Genomic DNA, 27,462 nt, shown 5'->3' on the forward strand with positions numbered 1-27,462 from the left:
TTGATCGTAGTTTGGGTGATTTATTAATAAAGTAGAAGTAAATACAAGACTATTTAAAAATATCCGGAAAACGTTTGATTTAAGAGATCTTGAAAAACAAATATTATACACATGTAAAGCTATTAATCGACTTCCTCCATTCTTGACGCATCAGCAGTATCATCTTCAAGAGTGGGCATGGGCTCATCTGGCACAGCAACTGTCTCATCTTCATCAATTCCCAAACCGAGTTTTACCATCCTAGAGAAAATACTCATTATCTAGAGGATTTTATATATACCCTGTCATGTAAAAATTGGGTAGGCCCAGAAAACACGAAGTAAAAGTAAAAAGAAATCAAAACAACCAACAAAAAATAAACTTTGACATCTACTAACACAGAACAAACAGAAAAGACCAAAGATCGAAAAACTCCTGGTACTAGGTAAAAAAAAAAAAAAAAAAAAAAAAAAAAAAAAAAAAAAAAAAAAAAAAAAAAAAAAAAAAAAAAAAAATGCTTTTCAATATCTCTAGCTACTTATACCAATAGATACTTCCTTTGCAGAAAGGAGTTACCTGTTCATTTTGGCAGGTCTATCAAATACTTCAAATAAAGTGGGGAACTTGCTCCCTCTTACCGTGATCAAAAATATACAAGACAGGAGCAACAAAGAGTAGGCCAGGAACCGTGTGCTTTAAAACCGAGATCGGTGTGCTCTACTTGTTGAAAGCCAGGGATACATAAGCAGCCTGGATCTTACAGCAATTGGTATAAAACTATGCCCAGAGCCGCAAATTTCAGAACAATGACCATAAAATACTCTGGGTATACTCACTAGAAGTCTGGAATGGTCAAGTCATCCTGGGACAGCATCCATTTTGCGAGCATAGATTTTTCAGTACCAGATTTGCAGCTAGCTCCCTTCAGATTTACTTTAATAGTGAGAACTTTCAACAGCATGTAAATAAGTAAATCCAATAAAATTAACCAGGTAAGTAAGCTCGCTAGCAAAAGGAATTTAGAGCCGCATTTAAGTTATCGAACATCTATTTCCTTTATAGCTAAATGGTTATATCAGTCTTAATACTCAAACCGATATGCTCGTACTCTTCTTTGAGACGCTCATGGTCTGATGGAAGTGTACAATGTAAAATGAATGAAGAGGATCAGTCTCAAAGAATTTTAATAGCAATATCACCCAAATCAGTTGGAAAAAATGACCAGCTAGCTGGTAAAATCCATTGTCCCCCCCCCCAAAAAAAGGAAAAAAAACCGTTTCACTAGTGACACCTCTGACTAGAGGGTAACACTTAACTTTAACGAATATAATTTTAACATCACTAGAAATTGAAATAAATAGTCAACATTGCTTCCAAACTAAACACAAAAGAAAATATAATATTAGCCCCCAAGTAATTCATTCAACTATTTTCTTCACTATGAGAACTACCGATTTTGTGTTCTACTTGTAAAAAATGATTCATCCAAGGGTTAACACAAGGAAAGAATAATTTAGGTTAAAGCTAAATTAAGAGTTTATAGTTCTTTTCTTTTACTTGTTTTGATAATTTAACGATATTGATTTTCTTAATTTCTCCCCTGATTATTCTTTTCCAACATTTTGCTCGTATTCCTATAACTGGTTTCACTTTGCCTTCTTATATTTTAATGAAGTATTTTTTGCATTTGTTGATTTAATAACATTTAATAGTTGATAGTAGTTAATAGTCTTTAACAGTTAGATTTAATAGCTTTTCATCCCATTTATAATGTTTAAACCATGCCACACTGATATTACAACTACTAGCAACTCATCCAAGCGACAATAAACGCAAGCCCACACATTGCAGGATATTTTACAGTGTAACTTAAAAAAAAGGAAAGACATTAAATGAAAGTAAAACCCTAAACGCCATCTTCCTTTTCACTTTGTTACCTCGAAAAATTTATTTAAGGAATATCCATATTGTTTAAAATGAAATTTTGAAAATGATGAAAAAATTTACCGATATATTCTCTGAGCATGAACTTGAGGGTCTTCTAAAGAGAAGCCAGAAGAAAGTAGAGATGTTTCAAAGAGAAGCATGACCAAATCTTTGACGGACTTGTCGTTCTTGTCAGCATCTGCACGGACTCGAAGAGTTTCCATAATGGGATGATCTGGGTTGATTTCAAGGTGTTTCTTAGCAGCCATGTAGCCCATAGTGGACGTGTCACGGAGAGCCTGAGCCTTCATGATACGCTCCATGTTAGCAGACCAACCATACTGAGATGTAACAATACAGCAAGGTGACTCCACAAGACGGTTAGAAACTACAACCTTCTCAACACGCTTATCAAGAATATCTTTGATGACCTATAAAAAATGAAACAAGGTTACAACAGGAGAATATTAGTCATATAGCCCCTGTTATACTGTTAAACACATCAGTATAATGAAGTGTCCTCACGGTTGTCGGTCTACTACTTTCACTAATTACATCATTTGAATCTCAGCCCTCAGTCAACGATGACAACAACCTACGTAATATCGAGTATAAACAGCAATTCACACAACTCTTATTTGTCTCGACAATCTTGAATACAGCACAACTACTTGTTCTTATTAACAAAACATTTTAATTCACTTCACAAAAGCAATTTGCCACATGGAGTTCCCAAGTTATTTTTAAGCAATTGATTCAATGTAACAAAATAGACATTACAGTTTTCCCCCTAAATGTTAGATCGAGTAAAATGGTCATGTCGAGACAAACATGAGCTAGTAAGTTATTTGTTGTTCCTATTTACATATTGATTTGATTGTTGAAAGATGATGTTCGACAAGCACTCCGTTGCTTGTCGAACAATCACTCCGAATCAAACTACAAGCATCGTTTTGAGAGCAGTCGAAATTACGGGGCTTCTGCTAATTGTACATCCGAGGGATACTGTGAAGTTTACCTGTTAAACCTATATTACTCCCTAATAAAATTACGCTGTCATTGCCACATGACTCACAGTCTACTACACAGACTACTTCTGAATTCGTACATGTCCTGAGTATTAGCTCAGGATGACTCACATATTTACCTTATTTATTCCCATTTAATAGTAAGCAAAAAATACTGGAAGTGGAAGCTCTGCTACTATTGGCCACAGAGTAAAGGAAACATGAATGAAAACTCGCAATGGTGTCAGAAACAAAATCACTAGTACCATCTAGCGTTTAACGACTTTGAGTCACAACTACTTCATTCATGTTCTTCAGGTCCCTTAAAATTCAGAGGATGATAAAGAAAACAGAGTCATGCTCCTAGTAGACCGGCTTTAATCCTATTGCAACGTGGATTAATTGTATCGAATATACAATTTTCTTCCATATTTCTATGTTTTGAATGAAGCCGCCAGACATTTACTTTTAGTGACACTGGGAGTTTTTAATACATGTCTCTCCGAGTTGAATCACGTAAGATCATAACTCTTAAGAAATTTCCCATTCTCTTTGCCACTGGCAGAAGAGTGAATTTTTGAGAAAATACAAATTATATTATTTTTATACGAATCACTACAGAGTGAACCTAAATAGAATATCCAAAAATGACAAATCAGGTGACTTTTTCATTCAAATATTCAACAAAACATTCATATTCAACCTCAGACAACGAAAAAAAAAAGAAAAAAAAAAAAAAAAAAAAGGCAAAAGCTGCCGTATTGTCAAGCACATAAATAAACGGTAGACGTAATGATAGCACCCACGTCCAAAAGGCGGATTAGTTTATATTTTATGTAAGCCACGTATTACAACCAGTTAACTCGTTTTTAGCTTAAACGCAATGAAATTTTGTAAGCTGAAACTTTAACAAACTTAAGATTAAGAACCAAAAGCTAAGGTAAGCCTAAAAGCCTTATTTGGACCGAATAGGGACCTACATTCAAACTATTATTTACCTTACAAAGATTCTCAAATTTGGTCTTGGCCTCCTCCCTCTTTTTGACTTCTTCCTCATCTTCGGGTAGTTCCAAGCCTTCCTTGGTAACTGAGACAAGAGTCTTGCCATCATATTCTTTGAGCTGTTGAACAACATATTCATCAATTGGATCAACCATGTAAACAACTTCAAGGCCTCGCTTACGAACGCGCTCAACGAATACTGAATGAGCAACAACATCCTTGCTTTCACCTGTAATCAAACATGTTTGTAAACACAGTACAAGCATGAGCTTTTAATGGTTTATCTCTACACTAGACAGCAAAAAAAAAAAAAAAAAAATAAATAAGAAGAAAAAGAAGAAAGTATTATCGTTTTTATCAGTCCAATACTATCTATAAAAAAAAAAAAACAGCGTTTGAAGTCACAGCAGTCAACCAAAACCTCTTATACTCAGAAACTGCAAGAAAGATCGCAGTTCCTGCCCTTGGAAAAGGCAGATGATTTAAATCAGTACTTGAAAAGGTGGCTTATAAGCTGCTGTTTCTCAATTTTGTCGAGGAGCAACAGAGGCGGGTAGTTTGGATCAATCTCAGAGAGAGAATACCTCGCCCTTTCTGGGGATATGCAATAGTTTCCATATATTCACTTGTCTGTGATTCACAAATCTTAAAAGCTACCATTACCAATTAGCAGTTAAAACACCTTATATTAATTATAATTTTTGAACCCCTATTACTGAAGATATAAACTTAATTAGGAATCTGAAGTTAATCACCCATGAGAAAACTTAGCGGATAATAGAAAAGTTGTATAAAAACAGACGAACTTCCTTAATACAAACCAGCTTCCATTAATCACTTGCAAAAAAGATAGATTTGACAGTTAATGTGAAATATGGAAAAGGTAGACTTCATATCCGAAAACAAGATTGTTCTTTAGGAAGGTGATGAAGATCCATGCCATTTCACACTGTATTTATAATTGTACGACTTAACACAGAGCATTTATCCTGCAATTCCTTTAGATTATATTTATTCAAATGAGATTTATGCATTTTCAAGCACATTCATACCTAAAACATTTTATACCCTCCGCAAGGCTCTAGAGCCTGGAGTACAAGAGAGAGAGGAAAAGAAAACATTAAAAAGGAAAATAAAGATGACCAGCAGCAGCCCATCACTAGGTACCCACTGAAAAGCAAGCTGCAGCAGAATGCCAGGAACAATAAAAATAAAACAGACAATTCCAACAAGGCCTGACATCAACCGCACGGGGACAAAGAAAAAAAGCCAGAAAATCCAATTAAAATATCCGTGTTTCAAGAATAATTTTACACTTCTTTTGAAGGAGCCAAATAAGTAGCAGTTTTTAACCAACTCAGACAAAGTATTCCATTAAACACGAGAAGCAGTCATGGAATTTCAGTCCGATTTGACTGATGCAATGAAAGGGCTTTTTTATTTAGATCCTCAAAATTACTTCTTCTTCAAATTTTACAACTAATTTTTGCTTCATTGTGAAGTTATGAAATCCAAGATAGACCTTCAAATTTGACACAACACTAATAAAGAATTTGGTGGACTTTTGCAATGCTAAAAACATTCACTATCTAACGATAGAAAAAACCCAGATTTAACCGCCTGCTTCAGTTTCGCAACCCTCTAACAACTTGATTCCATTCTAAATTAAAAAGTATGGCTGCTCTTGCACCACAGAATAACGATTTAACCGTAATGTACCTGTAATGTAGTAGATGTGCTTTTGGTTCTCCTTCATGCGAGAAACGTAGTCCTTGAATGAGCAGACTTCATCGCCAGATGCGCTTGTGTGATAACGAAGGAGTTCACTAAGCTTCTTTCTGTTGGTTGAGTCCTCGTGGATGCCAAGTTTCAGGTTCTTTGCGAACTGTTCATAAAACTTCTTGTAATTTTCTTTATCTTCAGCGATCTCTTCGAAGAGTTCTATACATTTTTTAACCAGGTTCTTACGGATTACCTGTAAAAGAACAAGACTGACTGTCATATCCACTTGTAAAATCAAAATCGTAATTACTGAAACGACTTAAATAAGAAGAAAATTGAAAGTAAAGATGAAGGTGTTTCCTAGTTTAATCCTCCCTGCTATAGCAACATCTTCAGCCTTTTAAACAAAAGCCTGAAAGTGGCCTTTTCTATTGAAGCAGAAACAAATTGGAAGAGTAAAATATATTCAGTCGATTATCAAGCATTCCACCTTGTTGATGTTGTTTGGCTGACGTTTGAGCGAATCAACCGCTCGAGTACGTGCGATCCTCTTTTCGAACTTGGGCTTATGAACCCCAAAGTGTGAACTTTGTCTCTCAAAGTGTGTCACTTTGAGACACACAAATAAAATTTTGGCACAGGCCACGTCAACACTTAGATATCTTGGGAGAGTACTAATAACTTGTACAGAGTGTTCTTGCTTAAAACACTGGCACTAGTATGTATATCACACCTCTATTCTGATAATATTGCTTAAAATATCTGTGAAAAGAAACATACTTCGATTTAAATAAGGCTAAAGTACAAGAAGAAATAAATAGATAAAAAGGTCAATACAATAAAAATAGAAGTTAATACAGTTACTACAATTAAAGCATCTATAAAAAGGAAACATAAATACGAAATAGAAAGGTCAATACAATGAATATAAAAGTCAATACATTATAACTTAAAAAAATATATAATAAAAATCAGAGAATGTTATGTAGATCACAACTATTTATATACTTACTCAACAACAACATAGTCTTTCTATGGACCCACTTTGGGGACTTAGCCTGACCTAGGATTGCTCTCATTGTAAATGCACCAAAATACTTGATACTTTGGTTTCTAAACAAATTTCTCTGTACTTCATATTTTGTGCACTTCATGAGAATATGCCTAACATTATCATACTCATTGCAAATATCACAGAAGGGCGAGCGAACTCTCCCAAATTTATGTAAAACTGAACGGGTTTTGTCATGACCTGTCCTCAATCTAAAAACAGTAACAGCAACAGATCTAATATCATGCACAAGTTCATCAGGTGGTGCCTTATAGTCATAAAGTTCTAAAATTGAATTTATGCAACTTCTAGTAAAATTATTGGTCTTTCTATCACACAACACCTTATAAATACATGCAAAATATTCATTTTGAGTGGGTTTTACACCTATACTCTGACCATTTAAAATACCCCACTTTGCCATTATATCAGCAGATTCATTTCCAGCAATTCCCACATTTACTGGGACCCAGACTAGAAATATAGTATTTCCCACTAGCTCTAACGACCTAACTATTTGGTGGATATTACGAACTAATTCACGACTAGGTTCATGCTCATTCATCAGGTACTTAAGGGCTGATGCTGAGTCAGAGCATATCATCCAACTCCGGGCATACCCATATGACTTGATAAATTCCAATGCCTTTTAAATAGCAATCATCTCAATTGAAAAAACAGACAGGCTGCCTGGCATCTTAAAACTACATGAAACTGACATACTGGGGACCACCACTGCACAACCAGCACCATAGTCTGACTTGGAGCCATCAGTAAAAATTTGTATGTAGTCTCTTAAGTGGTCAGTTTGTCTTAGCCAATCATGTTTGAGAGTCAAGTTATTATTATCCCCACGATCAGGTACAGGAAAATACACATTATTTTTTATTGCACATAGCTTATTCAATATATTATCCTCAAAACTATCTCATTAATGGGTACTATATTCGGGCACTCATTTGAAAGCAAATTATTACACCTATAAAAAGCTGGAGTATTCCTATCCTTGAAACTAACATCACTATTATGAGCATTCAACCTATCATACAAAGAGAAAATCAGAGAGCAAAAAACGAAAAAGAAAGGAAAGCGACAAAAAATTGCTTCATTAAACACAAATTCTGAAACGCTTGCTTATTTTAATCTATTAAATTTTTTAACTTGGGATTTGATTTACAAAAGCAAGAACTTGAGGGCTTTAAATTGATATAATAATAAAAATAATGATTTATTTGTGACCCACTTGAAACAGCGGAGTATAAAAACAAACATACAGAAAAAAAAACAAAAAAAAACAACTTCTGATAACACATTAAATTATTGTAGAAAACATTTTAGAAGATCATGAAAAGGGTTAATAGCAAAATGTATGGAGGCGGATAGTTTCTGGTGTAGCACTTTAAGTTTATTTAATATATCTGGAGCCCCGAAATTTGTAACCATATCACTGTTCTTGTACCAGGGAAGAATATATAACAAAAAACGGAGGAAACGAAAATAAGATGACTTGAGAGCCTTCAAATCTATTCTTTTTAAAACAGGATACAATCCAGAAAGATATAAAACCGAATGATCACAAAAGCAAGAATAAATTTGTGAAAGGGCTTTGCGGTTGCATTTCTCCCTGTTCGCAACAATTTTAGAAAAACCCACTTGAAGTTTTACCTTAGCATCAGAAACAATTTTATTACGAAAAGAGACTAAATTGTTAGTAAGGGTAATGTCCAACCACCTTAAAGAAGTCACGCACGGAACGCTAAATTCAGAATAATTAAGTCTTGAAGATTGGTTAGGAGAAGGATCAGAAAGAAGGAATTCACATTTATCAGGGTTAAGGGTTAGACCTACATTCGAGAAAGCAGTAGAGATAGAACGAACAGAAGCCGAATGTTCAGATTTAGTTCTATTAATGAGAAGAATATCGTCTGCATAAGCAAGATATTAGACATTTGAACTACCTAAAAGGTAAGTTGTTGGAAGACTATTTAAAATATCAGCAATACAAATTTTGAAAACTGATGGAGATAAAACTCCACCTTGTCTCACACCTTGTCTTACGGAGATTTTTAACACAGAAGGATCAGAAGGAGAAAATTTAACATGAAGGAAAGAATGACCAAACCAAAATTTTACTAAAGAAACAACAGAAACATTCACTCAACATGTATCCATATATGTAGCTTCTTTTTGATTCCTTAGTTTTAGCATGGTAGTCTAAAGCTAGGTGCAGAAAGTTACACCTTAATGCTCTTCTGTAGATGAGTTATACTTTATTTGCTAATTTAAGTCGATGCGTCATCAGATCAGAATTTGAAAAGATTAATTTTCTTTCACATTATTGAAAGGTAGAGTAATTATGTCTTTGGGGATGTCAACCTTCCCATAGTCCTAAGGATAAGGACAGGCAATTCGCTCGTCATTTATACATAGCTTTTTTTTATTGAGAGGTATGCACGTTTGAACTTTACTTTCCGAAAAGACGAAGAGCATTCTGGTGAGCCTTTCAGAGAATGTTGAGGGGAGTGCTGAACTAAATCAAAGCATGTTGTATATGGGTTGTCAGATGTTGTAAACATGCTGTATACGACCGTATACATGTGTATACGGATTGTCGAAGGGGTGTAACATAGGAATAACTGAGTTTATTAATTTGGAAAACTCAGGAAATGATAAGGGAGATGATCAAAAAGGCAATATTTGCATGCTACCAATACTACTACAACTACCACCCCTAGTACTACCACACTAATCCATTTACAGCATTGACAAGACATTTGAACAAAACCAAAATACGCTATGTGCATGCACATTTTAAAAATAGCACATCTCAAGAATCGATTTGGGGATTAAGTTGGAACTTGAGAATGCTTAAAGGGGAATATCATCTCACCAAAACGCAATAAGTGTACATTACTGCTAATTCTACTGTTACTGCTACATTTACTACTACTACTACTGCTACTTCTATTGTAACTACTTGAAAGGCTAAGAGCTTTGAGATGAAAATTTCATGAAGTAGATGAACATACAGGTGATGGAAAGGACATATCAGCAATGTCATAGCAATGGCTAATTATATTAATTTGAAACTTTCAGGATTTTATGAGAGAGATGTTTATTGACCAGAAGGCAATATATATATATATATATATTGGGGAATAGGTAACACTGCTTGAAAACTCCTTTTTTCATATTGCTAGTTATTTCAAATCTTTTTTTTTAAATATTCTTAATATGTCCTTCCATCAAAACTGCCAACAAAGCTTTTGTTATTTATTTCTGTGAGAAAAAAACAACAACAATAAATCAAATAATGCCATAAGCATACGAAAAATAGCCCTCATCCGAAAAAATCAAGAAGAAAATCACCTTCAGAATCTTATTTTGCTGCAGCATCTCTCTGGAAATGTTCAATGGTAAATCTTCGGAGTCGACCACGCCCTTGACGAAATTCAAGTAATCGGGAATGAGCTCCTCACAGTTGTCCATAATGAAAACACGTCGTACATAAAGCTTAATATGGTTCTTCTGTTTCTTATTCTCAAAGAGGTCAAAAGGGGCACGTCTTGGGACGAAGAGTAGAGCTCTGAATTCAAGTTGTCCCTCAACTGAGAAATGCTTTACAGCAAGGTGATCTTCCCAGTCATTGGTGAGAGACTTGTAGAATTCGCCATATTCCTCCTGGCTGATTTCATCTGGGTTCCTCGTCCAAATGGGCTTGGTTTTGTTAAGCTCTTCTTCGTCAATGTATTTCTCTTTAACAGTTTTCTTCTTCTTCTTCTCCTCTTCCTCATCAACATCTTCAACCTGAAATATAATGATTATTGAATATGAATATGCCAAGCCATATTATTTCGCATGAATTATAACAAGTTTGTCCAACTATAAGAACATCAACGATTTTTAATACGGAAACCTTTTTCCTCTTAAAAGGTGGTGATATGCGCCAAATACTGTAAAAAATTCTGACCTTTTTGCGAAAGATCTAGCTAATGTTCACCAAATGCAGTTGTAGAAATCATGATTTGGATCTTCGAGAATAAAACAAGTTTTACTTGTAAAAGACGGTGGTATTATGCTTACGATCAAATAAAATTGTCCAAAACCTTCACAAGAATCAACTTTTGTAATGTGCATTAATGCTTATGTACTTACAAAATAATCTTCAACAACTTGAAACATATCGACTAACGGATTCAAAGTAACGCAGATAATGTGTAGCGTTAAATAATAAAAGGAACAAATTTCAACAGCTAATAAATACTGAATACTACATGTTTCAGTTTCTGTTTAAAAAAGAAATACATATTGGATCTTAGTCTTAATAAGTGACAACCAATTCCAACTCTAATATACTACCAGTTTACATTTCTTTTTTGTGGGATTGTCTCTTTTATAGCGAACGATTGCACATCCACAATATCAAAAAGAACAATTAGGGCTATAAAGCTTGAGCAAGAAGATCGACGCAATCAAGGGGAGACTAATCCCACGTTCTATAGTTTATTGCAATTATATTACAATGGTTAAAAGTAAAGAATATGGCATTGGATTTTACAATTCATACAAGTGGTGATGACATCCGCTTCATGGCCCTTCAGCCAAGATGTGCAATGCGGGTTGTGGGCCAGCCATGCTGTGCTTTCGCACACCCTTGCTGTTAACCTTCCAAAGTTTTCTCCCGGTGCCCATTTAGAGAGCTGGATTGACTCTGACTGAGCTTACAGTCACGCCACTGATCCCGTTCAAACCAAATAACCAGCGAAATAAGGAATCGAACACCTTTCCTCACGGAAAGTGCCTCAAGTCTAGCACTCTAGCCCCTCGGCAAAGGCGGCACCAATGACTTATCAACAAAGCACAATTACTGTGCTTTGTTGATTACATCAAGAGTTTTCTTTCTGTAATAAGACAGAATTTCCCCTTGATGAGCTTTAAATACAATGGTAAAATAATGACTTCAACAAGTCACAATAAGCGCTTTGGGACAAAAGCCTGATAGTAACAAGTCTTTATTGAACGCCAAGATAACGAAAATTGACTACATTAAGCACTATTGAACGCTATGCAAGAGGAAATTAAGCCGATGTATTTATCAACATTTTTGCATTTAAAGGATTTTCAGACAAAGGAAACTTTCGTTTTAATTCAACTCTTTTCACGGTAAATTATAATCAGTGAATTGCCACTTGCCAAAAAGTTTATTATATAAATTGACTCAGTGAAAATGCAAGGAGCGTGCTCTATAATGCCACTAATAGTTAACACAAACTGTGGAAAGATTATTCTTTGAACAATGTCCTGCATTGAAGAGATGCTGAATTAAATTTTAAATTCCTTATTTCAAAGCAGTATATATTTGTGTAGCTTACAATGTTTAGTTATAACAGCGAGATACAAGTTAAAGATCTGTACTAATCTGATGAAAATAAAATTTTCATCACTTACAACTAGTAGACATTTAAACGTTCTATAGTGCTCTATTTTTAGCAATAAGAATGAGGAGTGTAAATTAGAGATCAGCAGATAGTTTTTGATAAGGCTGTCTAGAGCTAAGCAACAAAGAAAAGTAGTTAGGTACGCAAAAAATCCATGAGCATTTTGTCTTAAATAATTTTTAACCTATACACCTTGCAATTTTAAGCAATTTTTATGACTAGAATCCTAAATTCTCAAAATATGCAAGTAATCTTTTTCCACAAAATTTGACAAGAAATATTCCCCTTTTCTGCCGGGGAACGTTTTCGTATCAAAATTTTGCATGAACAAATGAGCAGCTTGATTCAGATAGTTTATCAATCGACAAACTCTTAACCTTCTAATCTATGCTAACAATTTAAGGTATAACTGAATGTAGCGTCTAAACAAATTACCTTTGGTTTGTCTTCTTCTTCTTCCTTTTTCTCTTCTGCAGCTTCTTCTTCAACTTCCTTCTCCCGTTCTTTTTCCAGGACTAATTTAATTGGATAGCCAATAAATTGAGAATGCTTTTTAACTATTTCCTGTAAAAAAAGAAGCTACATTAAGACAAAAATATAAGGAAACACTTATAATTAATATCTAATTGAATACAGTTCGCAGTCACAACCTTCACATAAATCAACTAAAACTTCTTTCTTCACAAACTTTCTTTAATTGGAGTTAAATCAATTTTTATAGCAGTTGAGTACAACACGGTGTCGAAAATTTTTCAAATTAATCTCAAGTTTTTGTATGCTCATTCCACCTCTTAAATTTTTTATTTTTAGATTTTTTTAAACTCTGATATTATCTAACGCCGAGAGATATTTAAAATAAAGCCTCCAATCAAAAATTAATAAACTTTAAAAATATAAACAAAAAGGTAAAAATATAAACTAATAAAATTCAGCTTGCAATTTTTAACCAAGAAGATTATTCTTATAACTTGTCCTATTTATTTTAAATGTTTTTTAGTAGAGTAACTGTTCTCTTGGGGGACATATACGTATATATACAACATATACAAAGCAGTCCCAGTAATTATAACCTCAAAATTAGATCAACCTCTTTCAAGGACATATGCAATACCACCATGAAGGAAGACAATTCAATACATTTTGTTTCTTACATCTACTTATAAAAATCCATCCTTTATCCATTTTACGAAAAATCAAAATCAATGACCTGTATTTGATTTAACGGTGAGAGGACAAATTAAAACTCAGGTGATCGAAAGATAAATGAAGGTTTGGCATTTTCTATAGAACTAATGACTATATACTAGTATATTGAGATAAAACAATCAAACTTTAAGCTTGAATCCAAGTTTCAATTCTTTCTGGCGCACAGATTAGCGCATGTTCAACACTGTAAAATCAAAAATTTCTTCATAAAAGTCAAAAAGTTCTAACCATCAAAATGCAGACAGCATAAAAAAAAAAAAAAAAAAAAAAAAAAAAAAACATAAATTTACTGCATTATATAACAAGTTGGATTGGACAAGTAAGACTTTATCTCTCTGGAATATTCTTTTTAGACGGTTAATAGTTCCAATTCTCAACACCATAATTAAAACATTTCAACACGGCCAGAACCTCGCCGTACTATGTGAATTTAAGAATTAGACACAACACACAAAACAGTGAACAAGAGTCAAGATGTGGGAATACAGAATAATGAACGTTCCCATTTCTCTATAAAAATAAAACCCTACAAACCTTAATTTTTCTTTCCTCGAGGTATTCTAGTTGATCTTCTTTCATATGAAGTACAATCTTGGTTCCACGTCCAAGAGGCTCACCACTGTCTGGTCGAATGGTGAAGGAACCACCAGCAGCAGATTCCCATACATATTGTTCATCGTCGTTGTGCTTGGAAGTGACAACAACACGGTCAGCGACAAGGTATGCAGAATAGAAACCAACACCAAACTGACCAATCATGGAAATATCAGCACCAGCCTATAAAGGAGGAGAAAAAAGAATTAGTGCCGAATAACAATACACTGAGACAATAAGGTGAGAATTAAACGCGAGAAAAAAACGTACTAGTTTTGTAATAAATAAAATCCACTCAAGTCAGGATTAGAAGACTTCTTCCTGGACAACAAATAAAGCAGCAGTTTTGACTCTCCTCAGACATCTTATTTATCTCAATCTTATTCCCTATACAATATACAATGATTGAAGTGTTCAGTAAATATTGAGTGACTTGCAATAAATAATTCTGTACTACGCCGAACCTTACCAACTTATTTTTGAACCTTTTCCTTAATGATTCGCTTCTAAAATTAAGAGACATTTGATTGTAGTCATGACCGATTTGCATTAAAAAAAGAATACTCAATTCAGGAAAATTTAAGGAACTGGTGTGGTGGTTTTGGTCAACTATAATCTGTTAAGAATATCCATTCACTCACATTGATTCAAGGGTGACAAAGACCCCCTGGAAGAAGATCCTCCCTTGGGAAATTATATATGCATAACTAATTGGTTGAACGAAAAATAACAAGAACATGAAAAAACCAGAGCATGGAAAAAAGTAAGGTCGTTTATTTTAAACAAAGAAGGCTAAATCAAATCATATTGAGCAGTAGGTAAGGCTTGTAAAAAATCATATTATTGATTGTGACTACAAGTTATACTAAAAAAATATCTACACAGAGATTCATCAATCTAATCAGTACAATATTTGCCCTATTTTTCATATCGAGCTGCATAATAGCAGAGGTAATTACGGCTTTAATTTTTCGGAAATATCTAAGAATCCTCGAGTTTGAGCATGGTTGTCATCACAGAACATGGACCAGTTTAACCCTAAATGATACATGCACGGAATATTTGGGATGAATTAAAGATGATTTATTAAGAAAGAAAGCTGCCTGGCTCAAACTAAGCTCACTTTTTCCCACTAGATGCGATGTGACTATAAATTTGATTACTATCACAATTGACAATACATGTGCGACTATAGAAGTGTGATATGATTAAAGATGTGACTGAGAATGAGAGCTCCTACAATTTCTTGAAGAATAAATCCTAATTAGCTGGTTTTAGATTATATTGTATATTAGAAAAAAAACGACTATTCAGGAAATTGATAATAGGAAGATTTCCAACTCTAACTAATCAGTGGGCAGAAACTGTCCCATCTGAATCACGTTCGAAGCGATTGCTACAACCTAGTGAAGTATCTGGATCAGAGATACCATTTAGCTGGCAACACAAAAAAACTACAGTAATTATACAGATAATCAAGACACTAATTCTCGGCGTTTCAGCCGAACAAATCCTACCATAAACAAACCACAGTTTTAAATTTAAAAGTAAACCTAGTTTATCTTTTGATAATTGCATAACGGAAAAAACGCTACAAACAGCCTATGGATATATCGATTTCATACACAAAGACACATTAGAAAAAAAAATTAAAAAAGGAACTATAACTCTTAATGCATTATAAAATCTTACTAAAAGATAATTAAAATCTTTAACACTAAAAATAAGAGTTTAGTCCAGTCATGACATCTCAGAACTATTCAGAAGTCATATCCACCCAGGAGCGGATGCAGAATTAATGTTACACCAACAAATCTTTGTCTCCCTCGCTGATGTTTTTCATCCCTCCACCCACGTAATTATTGCAGGTTCCAACCCTTTGGGCTAGGAGAGGAGGGAGCACGTGCCCTTAAAACCGCCCCTCTAATCATCCCATACTTTCAGTTTTGGTTTTGAAAAACTTCAACTTTTCCTGCTAGCAAGAAAACAAAATTATTCTCTATTTTAGTATATTTAGACATAAAGGCTTTTTTTATGTAAAGCTGTGTCTTGTCATTCTTTGGCATTTTGTTATCATTCCTTGCCTGTGGTTGTCCTAATTTTGTAACGTTGATTAGTCTTGAAAATTTTTACATTAAACATTGGCATAATTTGGCTTAAGTATTAAGAGAATTTGTATCTTCAATGGGGTGTTATGAGTAACTTATTTTTCCGTTCCTTCTTTTTAAAAATCAGTATAAACTAGGTAGTTATTAAATTTGAAACTAACTATAAAATTTCTATCTCCTTTTTTTATTCATCTATTCTCAGTTACTTTACTAAAACCCAATATAAATTAGACAGTTAAAAATAGATAATTACAGATCTCAAACTGAGTAGAAGATTTTTGGTCCTTTTAAACTTTTTTTTTGCCTTTAATAGTATCCTCGGGTAAGTAAGTTATCCTTAGAAAATGTCATTCATACTTACTCTTTAGGATTTGATACAATTAATACAGAATATTCAAATTTTAACTATACCATGTAAATCAATTCTAGCAAATCAATTAAAAATTAATCGATTTAGTATTATCACACTTCGCATTAGGTGTTATTTACAAATGAAGGGAACCAGGAATGTTGTACCTCTAAGCAGCGTATTTGAAGCTAATATTTACCAACTTTTACCTATTAATTTTTAATACCAAATATTTGATGAAAAGCCAATACTGGTATCATGACTTCGCTGGTTAATACAAGTCTTTCCCCTGAATAGCCAGGTAAGTTGAAAAGCTTTCACTGACTGTGAATGCATCAATAGATGGAGGAAACCATTACTCTACAAAGAGACCTCTAAAGTTTGTAAATGTGAAAAAAACCATTTAGCTGTGCATAAACCATCTTTTCTAACCCACTTGAAGGATAAATAACCTATAAGAACTTTCCCTTTTAACATATCTGGCACAAACTAATTTCTGTTTCCATTTATCGATCCATGCACAGTTGCTGAAAGCTCCAATCAAGAATAATTGCTTGGAAGAATGAAGTTAAAGCCTATATCAAAAATTTAGCTTTAAACTTCGAAAAATATAAATAATTTCTTAAACCACATTGTCTTTTCATTTACAAATAAAACTGAATGTAAATATAGAAAAATGAGTACAATATTTCAGATAAGATAGTAGAAGATAAAACACCCTTTCATTTCATTGATAACGATAAAAGTTTGAATATTTTGGCTTTTTCAATCAGAAAAAAAACTTAACTAGATTAAACAGAACATATAACAAGAGCTAAGAGCTCATATGGAACTTGTGACGAGGCCGGAAGAGCCAAGAGCTCATATGGTACGAGCTCTAGAAAAGGTCCGATCACCTATTTGTAAGATAAAGATACCCCAATTTTCACGTTTTCCAAGAATTCCGGATTACCCCCTCCAACTCCCACCAATGTCACAGGATCTGGTCGGAATTTAAAATAAGAGCTCTAAGGCACAAGATCCTTCTAAATATCCAATTTCATTAAGATCCGGTCGCCCGTTCGTAAGTTACAAACACCTCACTTTTTCTAATTTTTCCGAGTTATTCCCCCCTCCCCAACTCCACCAAAGAGAGCGGATTCGGTCTGGTTATGTCAGTCACGTATCTTGGACTTTTTTTTTATTCTTCCCACCCAGTTTCATCCTGATCTCTCTGCTTTAAGTATTTTCCAAGATTTCCAGTCCCCCCCTGATGACGCTGGATCCGGTCGGGATTTAAAACAAGAGATCTGAGTTACGAGTTCCTTCTAAATATCAAGTTTCATTAAGATCCGATCACTCCTTCGCAAGTTAAAAATACGTCATTCTTTTCTAATTTTTCAGAGTTAACCCTCCCCCCCCAACTCCCCCGAATAGAGCTAATTCGTTCCGATTATGTCAATCAGTCTCTAGGACTTCTGCTTATTTTTTTTCATCAAGTTTCATCCCGATCCCTCCACTCTAAGCGTTTTCCAAGACTTAAGGTCCCTACCCCCCCCCCCCCCCAATGTCACCAGATCCGGTCGTGATTAAAAAAAAAGAGCCCTGAGACACGCTATCCTTCTAAATATTAAATTTCGTTGAGATCCGATCACCCGTTCTTCAGTTAAAATACTTTATTTTTTCTAATTTTTAAGAATTAACCCCCCCCCCCCCAACTACCCCAAAGAGAGCTGATCCGATCCGGTTATGTCAATCACGTATCTAGGACTTGTGCTTATTTTCCATCAAATTTCATCCCGATTCCCCCACTCTAAGCGTTTTCCAAGATTTTAGGTCCCCCCCCAATGCCACAAGATCCGGTCGGGATTTAAAATAAGAGCTCTGAGATAAGATATCCTTCCAAACATCAAATTTCATTAAGATCTGACCACCTGTTTGTAAGTTAAAAATACCTCATATTTTTCTAACTTTTCCGGTTTAACCGTCCCCCATTCCCCCCAGATGGTCGAATCGAGGAAACGACACTTTCTAATTTAATCTCGTTCCTGATACGCCTGCCAAATTTCATCGTCCTAGTTACCTGGAAGTGCCTAAAGTAGCAAAACCAGGACAGACAGACCAACAGAATTTGCAATTGCTATATGTCACTTGGTAGATACCAAGTGCCATAAAAAAGGAAAAAAAGGAGCAAAAATCAAACAATAAATACTCACATAATAAACTCACATATTGTCCAATTTTTTTACTGAAAATTATTGAGATATATGTTTTTATTGTTTGTGTTTTGTTTTTTCCTTTTTTTCATATTTATTCCTGTTGTTGAAGGCTTACAGATATGTAGCCAAAATATTTCAGACTTTTATTATTATTGCTGAAAAAAAAAGTTTTTTTTATTTATTTTTCCACCATTGTTCAAAATATTACATCCATTTTTAAACATCTTCTTTTTATTTTATCTACAGAGGTTAACTTATTTTAAGAAGAATACAAAAATGAGATCTTTTTTTGCTGACAAAAGAGCCATAGACCAGTAAATACTTCATCATCATAATAACATTGAAAAGCTTCTTACCTGTAAAGCTTCCATAAATGCTTTGGTCCCTGATTTTGCAATGGTACCCAAGTTGTTCACCAAATCTGCCTTTGTCATACCAACACCAGTATCACGAATTGTGAGTGTCTTTGCCTCCTTATCGGGAATAATTTTGATATAGAGTTCCTTCCCACTGTCCAATTTTGACGGATCAGTTAGAGATTCATAACGGATTTTATCCAGTGCATCAGATGAGTTGGAAATCAATTCTCTCAGAAAAATCTCTTTATTTGAATAGAAGGTGTTGATGATCAATGACATAAGCTGAGCAATCTCAGCTTGAAACGCAAAAACTTCTACATCTGACATCTAAAAAAGAGAATAAATTAGGAAATTAAGAAACTGTGTTGAAATAAACAAATATTCCACAACCCATGCTATGTCCTCACACATGGATTGAAGGAGAAATGTTGACAGGATAAGAGTTGTCCAGGGAAAACTGAGAAAGAGCCCCCCCCCCCCAAAGACAAGCTTTCTGATATTCACTTGCCTCTCATAGGAAAAAAAATCTCCAAGTACTCCCCCATCCTCTTTAAAGTGATGATGAAAAGTTGAAAGGCAACCAATCGCAGTAGCCTTAAACTGAATTATTCAATAGCTCTTCCTCTATTGGTTTGTAGGCTAACTGAAGCAAAAAATAATGTGTTCAAGACAGGTCACTTTGTACTTGGACTAGTCAATGGTTGTAAAGTTTCTTAAGTAAAATTATGGCATAGGATAGAAAACCTTTGTATATACCCTAGTGCCACATCCAACAAGGTTTTTTCTATAATTGGCTTTATAGGCATTATTAACTAACTGTTGATAAGCAAACACACAAAATTAGCAGAATCTTCCATATTGCCAAATCAAAATCTGCATTCATTAGTGAAGGGGGGAGGGGACTGAGGCCCAACTCTGACAGTAACAGTTGTTAGATTTGGAATTAACGCTGAATTGGAGATCAAATTATACAGTACATTTCTATTTAAATTTCAATTCTGTCCTAGACTACAAATTAGCTTCTTCTTCTTTGTTTTACTTGCATACAGATTTATGTCTGAAACCACCTCAGCAACACTTGAGACCAGGCGTGTGTTTTTACATTTGTGCCTCCAGTTTATGCCCCTACCCGCCCTCCCCCTTTAATGTCATAAATTGTTTGAACTCCTTGATTTCTTCAGTATGTACCTAGACAATGTTCTAGAGAAAAACTGTCCCTTTACATTATATCGTTAAGAAGAAAATGACAATTTATATCAATTGTCCTTTGGTACTTTTAATGTGTTTCTTATTCAATAAATGGAATAACAAATAAAATATTACAGTTGAATTATAATTACAAACTTCAAATTCCTACAGTGGCGTCAATTGGTAGTTTTCTTTGATCTTGCATTCACATCAATGACTTGAGTGTGTTCTGAATGATTAACAAGTGTCATTTTCATTTACCCTAAGATTTGAATTTTTTCTTTTTTGCTATTTTCACTAAAAAAAAAATTTTCATTATAAATATTGATAATCAACAAAGTTGTTTATTCCCTGGATTTCAAAAATTACTTTTTTCACCCTTCCTCCTACATTTCCATGAATTGATGCAACTGTATCTCTCAAAAAATCTTTGAGAAAATTTTGATGAGGTAACTCTTGCATGCCTGGCTGCAAAAGCAGCTCAAACATAAAAATAACTATCACAATTTACAACAGGAAAATATCACAGGAAAAGAAAAAACACAATTTCAAGAAGCATTTGAAATCTTAAATAAATTAAATTGACAGTGTACATGTCTTATGTGGCTTGGAACATTTTGAACTTTGATCATGACAAAATCAAATATGGTGTTATTTTGTTAAGTAGAAAAGGATCTATCTGCAATTTCTACAAGAATGGCTACTGAAAATACAATAAAATACCCTAACTCATCAATAATCAGAAAAGATCAACATAGTGCTGATGATCCTTTCTTTTAAAATTTTTACATTGAGATCAAGTAAAAAAAAAAAAGAAAAAAAAGATATCATTGGAATAACAAGGGGTGCTGACCTTTGTTAACCGAGTGCATAATTTAGCAACACATTATTTTGAACAGTTTTAAAAAAGTCGATGACAAAAGGAGACATTATAATCTGATTAGTTGAAGCATCCTGGATTCTACAAATTAATAATTTCACTGTTTTCTTTTAGTTTTCAAATAGATTATTGCTTGGACTACATATGGCGCCATCTGGGAGGTGTATTTGTGAGGGAATTGATTATAATATTTGGAATGAGCATAAAAAAGGAATCAAGTGGTATCTTCACCTTGTCTTTCTGCTGTTTATACAATTTGCACTACTGAAAACAAAACACATTTTAGATGTTTTCACTTTTTTGACTTAAATTATAGAAATTATTAAAACTTTAAGGAATAAATATGAGCATATGTATATTAAACTATCAATCCTCAGTCATTATTTCTTCTTTTTTTGTCAATAAAGTACAAATAATGTTCTGGTCTTCAGAGGGTATGGGGAATTGCCAGGTCTACTCGTATTAATATCTGCTCATTTTGAGTTTGGCTTAAGTTACCTATTGTAATTTCTGTTTCTTTTGGGGTCCATTTATTAATTGATTTGGTAGTTTTACGCTTAAAGGATTATTTGAATTTATTTCTGCTCGTTTCTTGATTTAATAGAGCTCTTTACTTTTCTTTGGAAAACTTATTTTGTGGAAAAATTTTGTTTTAAATTAATTTCTATTTGTTTTTTATTGACATTGTGTTTTTCATGGAAAAAGAAAATAATATTAAAAATCTTTTTAATGCTATTTCCTATAAGAACCCATAGTTTGGCTGGCTATTTGTATGTTGGAGAATTTTTTTAACAATTTTTAACAAACATATACCATAACAATAATTAGGACACAAATGCTATTGTTTAGTTTAGTTTTATACTTCTTCATGTTGACGAAAAATAAAACTTAATACCATTCCCAAATAAACGTATCTATGCTCTTTGACAACCTGGAAACAGTTATACTCTTGATTTAGTTAAATTAGGACAGAAATAGTAATAGTAGTAGCACTGAAAGTTTCAACTTAATACTCTTAGCTGTTCTCGGGTTACTGGTGAGACATCTTACTGGCAACCAGCATGCACAATGCCTTTTGATTTAGTTTTAAAGCAACATTTAGTTTCAAGGAATAATGGGTAAACTGCATAATCAAGTGGGTTAAAATACCCAACATCCTTAGACTGTTTTGCTGGACTGTTCAACTATGCTGAAAATCTCAACATTTTGATTGGACATATTTGGAAAATTAATAGGCTTGGGAAAAAAGCTGCTTTCCCTCCAGTCACATTTGACTCTTAGACAGGGTACTAGAACTTTTGATTTCCAATTGGATTAGCTCCTTTAAAAGTTTCTGCAACATTGCTATCTATGATAGCGCTGTGCTGCCTAAACTATATGCCCTTTTGAAAGCCTTCATACATATAGTTTTTTTCATTTGATTAAAACTCCCCCTTAACTTTCCTTAGAAGTCTCACATTTATACCCTTAGTCTCATTGGCTATAGATATCAAGGTAGTATTAATAGCATACACATAGTGCCTTCTGGCTAGTTCAAAATTCAACACAACTTAACCCCCGAGGTCCAACTTAACAATGTAAGCTATTCTTGACATATTGTTGTGTCACCCTTTTGACAATCTACATGCTCCCAGTTTGTTTTGATTTAGTTCAATATCTGCCTAAGTTTTGCTTGAAAACTTCACCTTAACACCCTTAGCTTGTGTAGTAGCATTAGTAACAGCATGCACGTAGCACCTTTAGTTTCCTTCAATGCCCCCCCCCCCCTCAACACATTCTAAAAGTTTCAGCTTAATACAGGAAATCATTCCTGAAGCATTGCTGATGTATCATCTTGACAACCTGTATGTGCATCGTGTGCTTTGATTTAGTGAAATAATGCTTCAATACCCCCCAGGTTTTTTGCCTTCATACTCTCAGCTTTAGCAGCAGTAGCACCAGTAGTAATAATAGTAGAATTAATAGTAGCAGTAATATGAGTAGAAGGAGTAGCATTAGGATGTAAATATTGTCTTTGGTTAGTTCAAAATCCCTATAACAAGCCCTGTAAGTCAACTTGACCTACCAAAACATTTTTAAAATATTGCTGATACATTCTTTGACAACCTGCATACAGATGGCATGTTGTGATTCAGTTCAACTTCCACCTTAATATTCCCTGAAAACTTCACTTTCAAACCCTTAAGTGCAGTTGTAATAGATGTATTAGTTGGAGTAGTAGTAGCAGTGGCAGCAGTATTAGTAGTAGCATGCACATATTGCCTTTTGGTCCATTGATCTTCCCCATTAGGCATTCTCTGAAAGTTCTAACTGAATAGCCAAATCCATTCTTGAAATATGCCCTTTAGACAATATGCATGCACATAGTCTTTTATTTAGTCCAAATTTCCTGTGATGTTCTCTCAAGTTTTATTCTTTGTAAACTTAGCCTTAATAGTATTAGCATCATCGCAATAATGGTAGTAGCAGGAGAGGTGTAGCAGTAATAGTGTTATGTTAGTAGCAGTGGCAGCATGTACATGTTGCCTTTTTGTCAGTTGAATATTCCCTTCAAGATACTCTGGAAAGTTTCATCTTGATAAGGTATTCCAAAATATTGCTGATGTGCCCTTTTTATCTTAATGCTTTTAGGCTTGTATATAGTTACAATTGAAGTAGTGGTTGGGGTAGTTTAGTAGAGATAGTAGTATTAATAGTAGCATTCATAAATTACCTTTTGGTGAATTGATCTTTCCCTTTAAGCTTTAACTTAATACCCAAATCAATTTTTTAGATACACCCTTTTGACAATCTGCATGCAGATAGTGTGTTCTGATTTAGTACAAATTTTACTCCAGTAAAATTGGTATTTTAGCAATTTTACCATTATTTTATCAGCATCTTACATATTTTATGATGCTTTTCAATTTTCAGAGCACAAAAGCACAAAAAGGCTGACAGAAAAAGGATTGAATATCAATTTGTCTTGTGCATAGCTGTTTCCCAGTTTTAAAAGGCCATCTTTCTGACTAAGGTCTCTTGGTATCAGAGCAATAAAGTATAATATTACAGTTAATTATAATTTTAAAATGGTGAAATATTAGCTCAACAAGAATTACATTGGTTCTGTGAACTATTAAAAATAGAAAAGGGCTACAAGTAGAATCAACACATAGCAAACAAGAAAAAAATTAAATAGCTAAGAAAAACGACAGTAATGTCAGCCAGCAAACAAAAAAGAAGCAATAATGATAGAGGCAGAAATTTTGTCATGGAATTCCACCCAATTGTCTTCAGCTCTAACAAAAAAAGAACACTAACCTTTCAAATTAGCTCTAACTGAGCAGAAGAAAGACTGAATCAAACAAACCAAGCCAGAATAAATGAAAGACACGCCAATTAGATTGGGCAAGAATTCCCTACCTAGTGATTGGCATAGCTTGTCTACTAACCAGATTTTCTTTAAAAGTGTGGTCAGATGATCTTAATTTAAACTAAAGAAAAAAATGTTGTTTGAATCCTTTGATTTTAAGTTATTGTAAATTGGGTTTATGGGAAATATTCCACAAGGTCTCTAATTATGGATTTTTTTTAATTTCAATTGCCTTCCTAAAAGGATGTGGGAGCTATTTGCTTCAAACATTAAGTTGCCTCATCAAAAAGAACAAAATGACCTAAATTTTCAAAAATGTAGAGGGCCAAAGCAGAATCAATGTCCTTATTTTTATTTTGACATCTCAGAGAAATGTTGCGCTCATGCCATATTTTCCCAGTGAGCTGGTGTTTACCCCACCCCCTCTGTAAGATTCCCCCCTGTTTTCCCATTGGATAATGCTGGATTTTCATTTGGAGGGAAACTGAAATTTCTACACTCTGATTTATGTCAGGGACAATTGTATTACATTATCTATAGTGTATTAATATTAATGCACATTAGTGTATTAATATTAAGAGGGTTTGAGTGCATTAATATCTGCTCATTTATTTTTTCAAGAGGTGCTTCATGTGAAGGGGGTGGTCAAAAAAGCTATGGAGGGGGCTCAGTCAATTGGAAATCAGAAGTTCCAGTGCCCTTTTCTAAGATTTAGCCTATTTTTTAACCAATTGCTACCAACTGAATTGTTACTAGGTAGTGTCTAAAAGAAATTCTTATCCTAGCTTAGCAGCCCTTGTGTTTCAGTAGTTGTTTTGAAAGGATCTTCACATAAATACAGTTAGCTCTAAGGGAGAGACAATGGGAGGGTAGAGGTAATAATTGATATATAATCCTCAGGGCCATATTCAGGACTTTTGTGGGGAGGGGCTTCAGAACAGGCACAGTCACCTGAATCTGAATCTAAGCCTGAAGGAGAAGAGCTAGATTTGCAAGCAAATCCTTCCATCCAGTATTTTAAGCCCTAGAAATAAGCAGCTAGTAAAGGTAGTAGCTTGAAATTTTTTTTCTCTGGTAGACTAACATTTCTGGTCTTAATTCTATTCCTACTAGTTTTATTTACTAACTGATCTACTTTCCAGGATAGCAAAGAGCCCTGATTTAAGAATGCAGCCAATTATTGTCTATAACTGGTCCAGAACTTATTTAGGTAAAATTCTAGTTGATTGACTTTTGGCTATCTTGTAAAGGGGTTAGGTTAAAGGCTAAAATATGTCCTGGGAAGATATTTTGAAGTACCTACCTCTACTCCCTCTCCCTCTAGAGGGTCCATGACCTTTAAAAATGTGTGTTATAAAAGTGAAACCTTGCAAAATAGATCTTCTGCCTGTATGAAGTACAACAAAATCGTTTTCAGCTTCACAACTATGCTCAATCCCAACTTATAAGGTTTTAAAGATATGCAAGTATATTTCCTAAATTTTGGTAAAAAAAACATTGATATGGCTCAAAATTCTACTCAAATAATAGGAATTTCATTTTCAGAACTAAAGGCAGAGAAAAAGCAGGTCAATGTTCCTATTACCTGAACAATTGTTCAGGGCCATGAACCTATTGTTAATAGATGCATTTTGACTTTTGGAACATCTTTTCTCTCTTGCAAAACTACTGCAAACTCACTGTTATGGAGTTATTGCAGCCCAAATATCCTATATTTACACATAGGCCTATAGAATTGTAATAATTTCCATTCTTGTTGATTGGATATTTGAAATTGAGAGTCTGTAATAGTTTAGAAACAAATTTGGGCTATATATTTGCACATCAGGGGGGTTGGGATAAAGCAGAGCATATATTAAATATGTAAACTAACCATTGCTGTATACCCCCCCCCCCCTAATGTGCTAACATATAATAACTCCATAATGGTGAGTTTGCAGTAATTTTGCAAGAGACAAAAAGACATTCAAAAAGTCAAAATGCATCTATTAACAATAGTTTCATGACCCTAAACAATTGTTCAGGCAATAGGACCATTGACCAAAAAGCAACTGGTAACTGAAAATTAAGGTAAAATGTTGTTTTGTCAAAATTTCAATAGGTATAGACCTGTCATGTAGGCGAATTTCAGGGCCTCTAGAGGGAGAAATAGTGGAAGTGGGTACTTTAAAATACCTTCCCAGGACATAATTCAGCCTAACCCAACCCCTTTTCAAGATAGCCAAGTCACTAAACTAGAATTTTACCCTTAGTTAAATTTAGCCATCAGATAGGCCTATTCAAAGATAAATCCAAAATAAAGGCCTGACGTATTCTGAACCAGAAGCGTTTGTCACCTACACTTACTTACCTTGAATGCTTACTCTTATTCAACACGAAGTGGGTTAAATTTTCTAGTTGTTGATTCTTCTAATTCCAAATTTAAGACTAAGCTTTAGGATTGTGATCCCGGTAAATAAATACTGGAGATTTGTAACACCTTCTAGAATATTCAAGACGGAAAAGCACTTGGAAAGTTCAAGCCTATTTCGAAAGTTTTGCCCTCTAAAAATAAGACCCGTTTAGATGGCAATATAGACATAGAAGATTCTAGATTTTTCTGCTTTTCTCTCATAATAAAACTTTCAATAAAATTACCTTTTGTGGAGGCCCATCCCTGACATATAAACGATTCTAGTACAAATGTGTAGACATAGGAATGTAATTTATAATTACAATAAGTCAAACTATCTTAATGGGCATTTTAAAATATAATTTAGCTATTTAGATTTAACAGTAAGTTCGTTGAACGTGAAAACAACAGATGTAGTTTGAAACACTTTGTGGTTCTCATGTTAAAATAAGTCCATACTTATAATGTGGAATCATAAACAGTTTTGTCAAGATTGTGAGGACTTAAAACATAGTTTATGCTGTATTATGTGTGTTATATCGCATGCTCTATTACGGCCGTAAAATAAAGGTCATAAGGCTATAATGTTTTATTACTTTTTTTTACCAGAGGCACTTCATATTGGAAAGAGTGGTCGTGCAAACTTCGGAGGGTGCTCATTCGATTGGAAATCAGAAATTCTAGTGACTGTTTTAAGATTCAAAAATGATT

At 34.1% G+C, this 27,462-nt stretch overlaps 1 protein-coding gene across 2 annotated transcripts; it reads right to left on the minus strand.

Annotated features, from left to right (window-relative positions):
* Window positions 1-26,881, minus strand: LOC136038941 (heat shock protein 83). 2 transcript variants are annotated; one of them, XM_065722451.1, is made up of 9 exons: window positions 26,710-26,881; window positions 18,937-19,266; window positions 13,866-14,108; window positions 12,561-12,689; window positions 10,057-10,494; window positions 5,634-5,889; window positions 3,911-4,143; window positions 1,987-2,336; window positions 1-240 (listed from the first exon to the last, which is right to left on the minus strand). In XM_065722451.1, the coding sequence occupies exons 2-9, from the start codon at window positions 19,264-19,266 to the stop codon at window positions 123-125; spliced, it is 2,097 nt and encodes a 698-aa protein (XP_065578523.1). In that variant the 5' UTR covers window positions 26,710-26,881; the 3' UTR covers window positions 1-122. The 2 variants fall into 2 exon arrangements, with proteins under 2 accessions (XP_065578523.1, XP_065578531.1); XM_065722459.1 differs by having other exon boundaries at window positions 26,723-26,842.
* Window positions 26,882-27,462: the final 581 nt, after the last annotated feature.

Source organism: Artemia franciscana, chromosome 2 (assembly GCF_032884065.1).
Source record: "Artemia franciscana chromosome 2, ASM3288406v1, whole genome shotgun sequence".
Taxonomy (NCBI): domain Eukaryota; kingdom Metazoa; phylum Arthropoda; class Branchiopoda; order Anostraca; family Artemiidae; genus Artemia; species Artemia franciscana.

Coding starts and splice junctions, on each gene's coding strand:
- LOC136038941 (XM_065722451.1), bottom strand. CDS start 19,266: ATGTCAGATGTAGAAGTTTTTGCGTTTCAAGCTGAGATTGCTCAGCTT. Junction 5,890..10,056: donor AGCAAAATAAGATTCTGAAG/GTGATTTTCTTC, acceptor GTTCTTTTACAG/GTAATCCGTAAGAACCTGGT. Junction 4,144..5,633: donor GCACATCTACTACATTACAG/GTACATTACGGT, acceptor GTTTGATTACAG/GTGAAAGCAAGGATGTTGTT.